This window comes from Triticum dicoccoides, unplaced genomic scaffold (genome assembly GCF_002162155.2).
Source record: "Triticum dicoccoides isolate Atlit2015 ecotype Zavitan unplaced genomic scaffold, WEW_v2.0 scaffold14921, whole genome shotgun sequence".
NCBI lineage: Eukaryota > Viridiplantae > Streptophyta > Magnoliopsida > Poales > Poaceae > Triticum > Triticum dicoccoides.
In genome coordinates, this window is record NW_021206251.1 from 2858 (window position 1) to 4742 (window position 1885).

The window sequence follows — 1885 nt, forward strand, 5'->3', positions numbered from 1 at the left end:
TTGCTGTTGTGGAGAGTTGGACTGCTCAAGTCTCAAGCCTATGGGAACCTATGGAAGCTATCAGGGGCAGCCAAGACCTTGCCAATGTTGAATCTGCTCCTCCTGCTGTGGCCGTTGGTGAGGATTGTAGTGCGCTTGTTGTGGCTGGCTGCTCAGCTGAGTTGAGTGAGAAGGCTCAGTCCGTCGATGATCCGCCTGCCTTGGAAAAGGTCATGCTCGAAGATGATCCTCCTGACTTGGCTTCTATCCTACCTGGGATGGTGAGTCAAGGCGTGGAGGAGCGGGCCAAGGTGTTTTCTTGTTTTGACATGGTTATGTCTGAGGTGGAGCCTGTTGAGCAGTCGACACTGGAGGAGCCGAAGGTTTTCAGTGCACCTTGCACCGGGATTTCAGATTTCAGATTCATCAATGTTTGCCACAAAATAAATCAGGATTTATTGAAATATTTATTCAAAATGAGATAGGACTTCCGAACACTTTTTTGATGAATGTAAATGGCATGTACGTATAGATGCTGTTTTGCTGAACATTTTCAGATTCATCAATGTTTGCCACAAAATAAATCAGGATTTATTGAAATATTTATTCAAAATGAGATAGGACTTCCGAACACTTTTTTGATGAATGTAAATGGCATGTACGTATAGATGTTGTTTTGCTGAACATTTTCGTATCTTATTTGCATTTTTTGTAGTTAGTATGACTTTGTTATGAAGTTTTTAAAGTGTTGGCCAAACGGTCAAAGGGCAAAAGCACAAATGAAGTAAACGATCTTGGACAGAAACGGGGTTTTTTTGAATTTAGGGTCAAATCAAACGGATGTGACACAACTAAGGGCTCAAATATAATTGTCCCTATTTTCTTTATCATTTTTTCTCGTTTGTTTTTTTGGTTGAAAATAGTATGCGAATACAAAAACAAAAATGTTATGAATTTGAAACAAAAATCCACACGAATTCAGAAAAAAAAATCCAATTAAAAAATTTGATGGAATTTAGAAGAAATACTAGATTTGGAAATATAAAGATACAATCCTTTTTTTTTGTGTGCTGACATCGCAACTCGCAAGTTATTTGCGAAGCAAAACACCATGCCCCCTTGGTGCTCATGGGACAGCTGACCACAATGGTTTAGTTTTGTTTTTACCTGTGGTTTGCCTCAGTTTTTCTTTCCTTCATTTTTCTTTCAGTTTTTCGTGTTTCTTTTCGGTTTTCCTTTTTATGTTTTTATTTTTAAGTTCATTTTATTTAAATATCATGAATATTTTATAAAATTCATTAACATTAATAAAACTGTGTGAACATTTTTTACTTCTGGGGGCATTTATTAAAACAATTCTGCTGTTCCGGAAGGGTGTCTCTAGAGGCAGGCAAAATGCTTCGCTTCGCTGGCTCTTTTTATTCATTTTGATGACAAGTATTTTCGGACGGAGTGAATAGTACATACTTACCTCACCAACCAAACATGCCCCTGCTCTTACTGTATTAGTTAATCCATGCCACAGACTGTCTTTGTCGTCTCGTCTCGGATGAATCACATGGTTTGCCACTAGTTAACTACTCTCTCCGTTCCAAATTACTCGTCGTGGTTTGAGTTCAAATTTGAACTAAAACCACGACGAGTAATTTGACCTCAAATCACGACGAGTGATTTGAAACGGAGGGAGTAGGTACTAATGCACCCAACAATTGCTTAAGCGACCCTCACAGAAAGCTTGCAGGATGATTCACTCTGCTTTTTTGTTCTATATCGTTTTTTTTAATATCAAAAGAAAATGCACAAAGTTAAAGATGTACGACCATTTCTTCATTGACGATTAGCTAGCCTTAAACACCACTAGCCTCTGAATTTTTGGGTGTGCCGGTGTGCCTAGATCCACTGCGTT

The 1885-nt window shown here is 38.5% G+C and overlaps 1 protein-coding gene across 1 annotated transcript in view; it reads left to right on the forward strand.

Annotated features, from left to right (window-relative positions):
* The first annotated feature begins 50 nt into the window (after positions 1-50).
* LOC119343974 (putative disease resistance RPP13-like protein 1) overlaps positions 51-1885 on the forward strand; it is a 12150-nt gene continuing 10315 nt past the window's right edge. The window contains exons 1-2 of the mRNA XM_037614658.1: positions 51-362; positions 537-637. Coding sequence (XP_037470555.1) covers positions 51-362; positions 537-637 — 413 coding nt within the window. The remainder of the gene's footprint in view (positions 363-536; positions 638-1885) is intronic.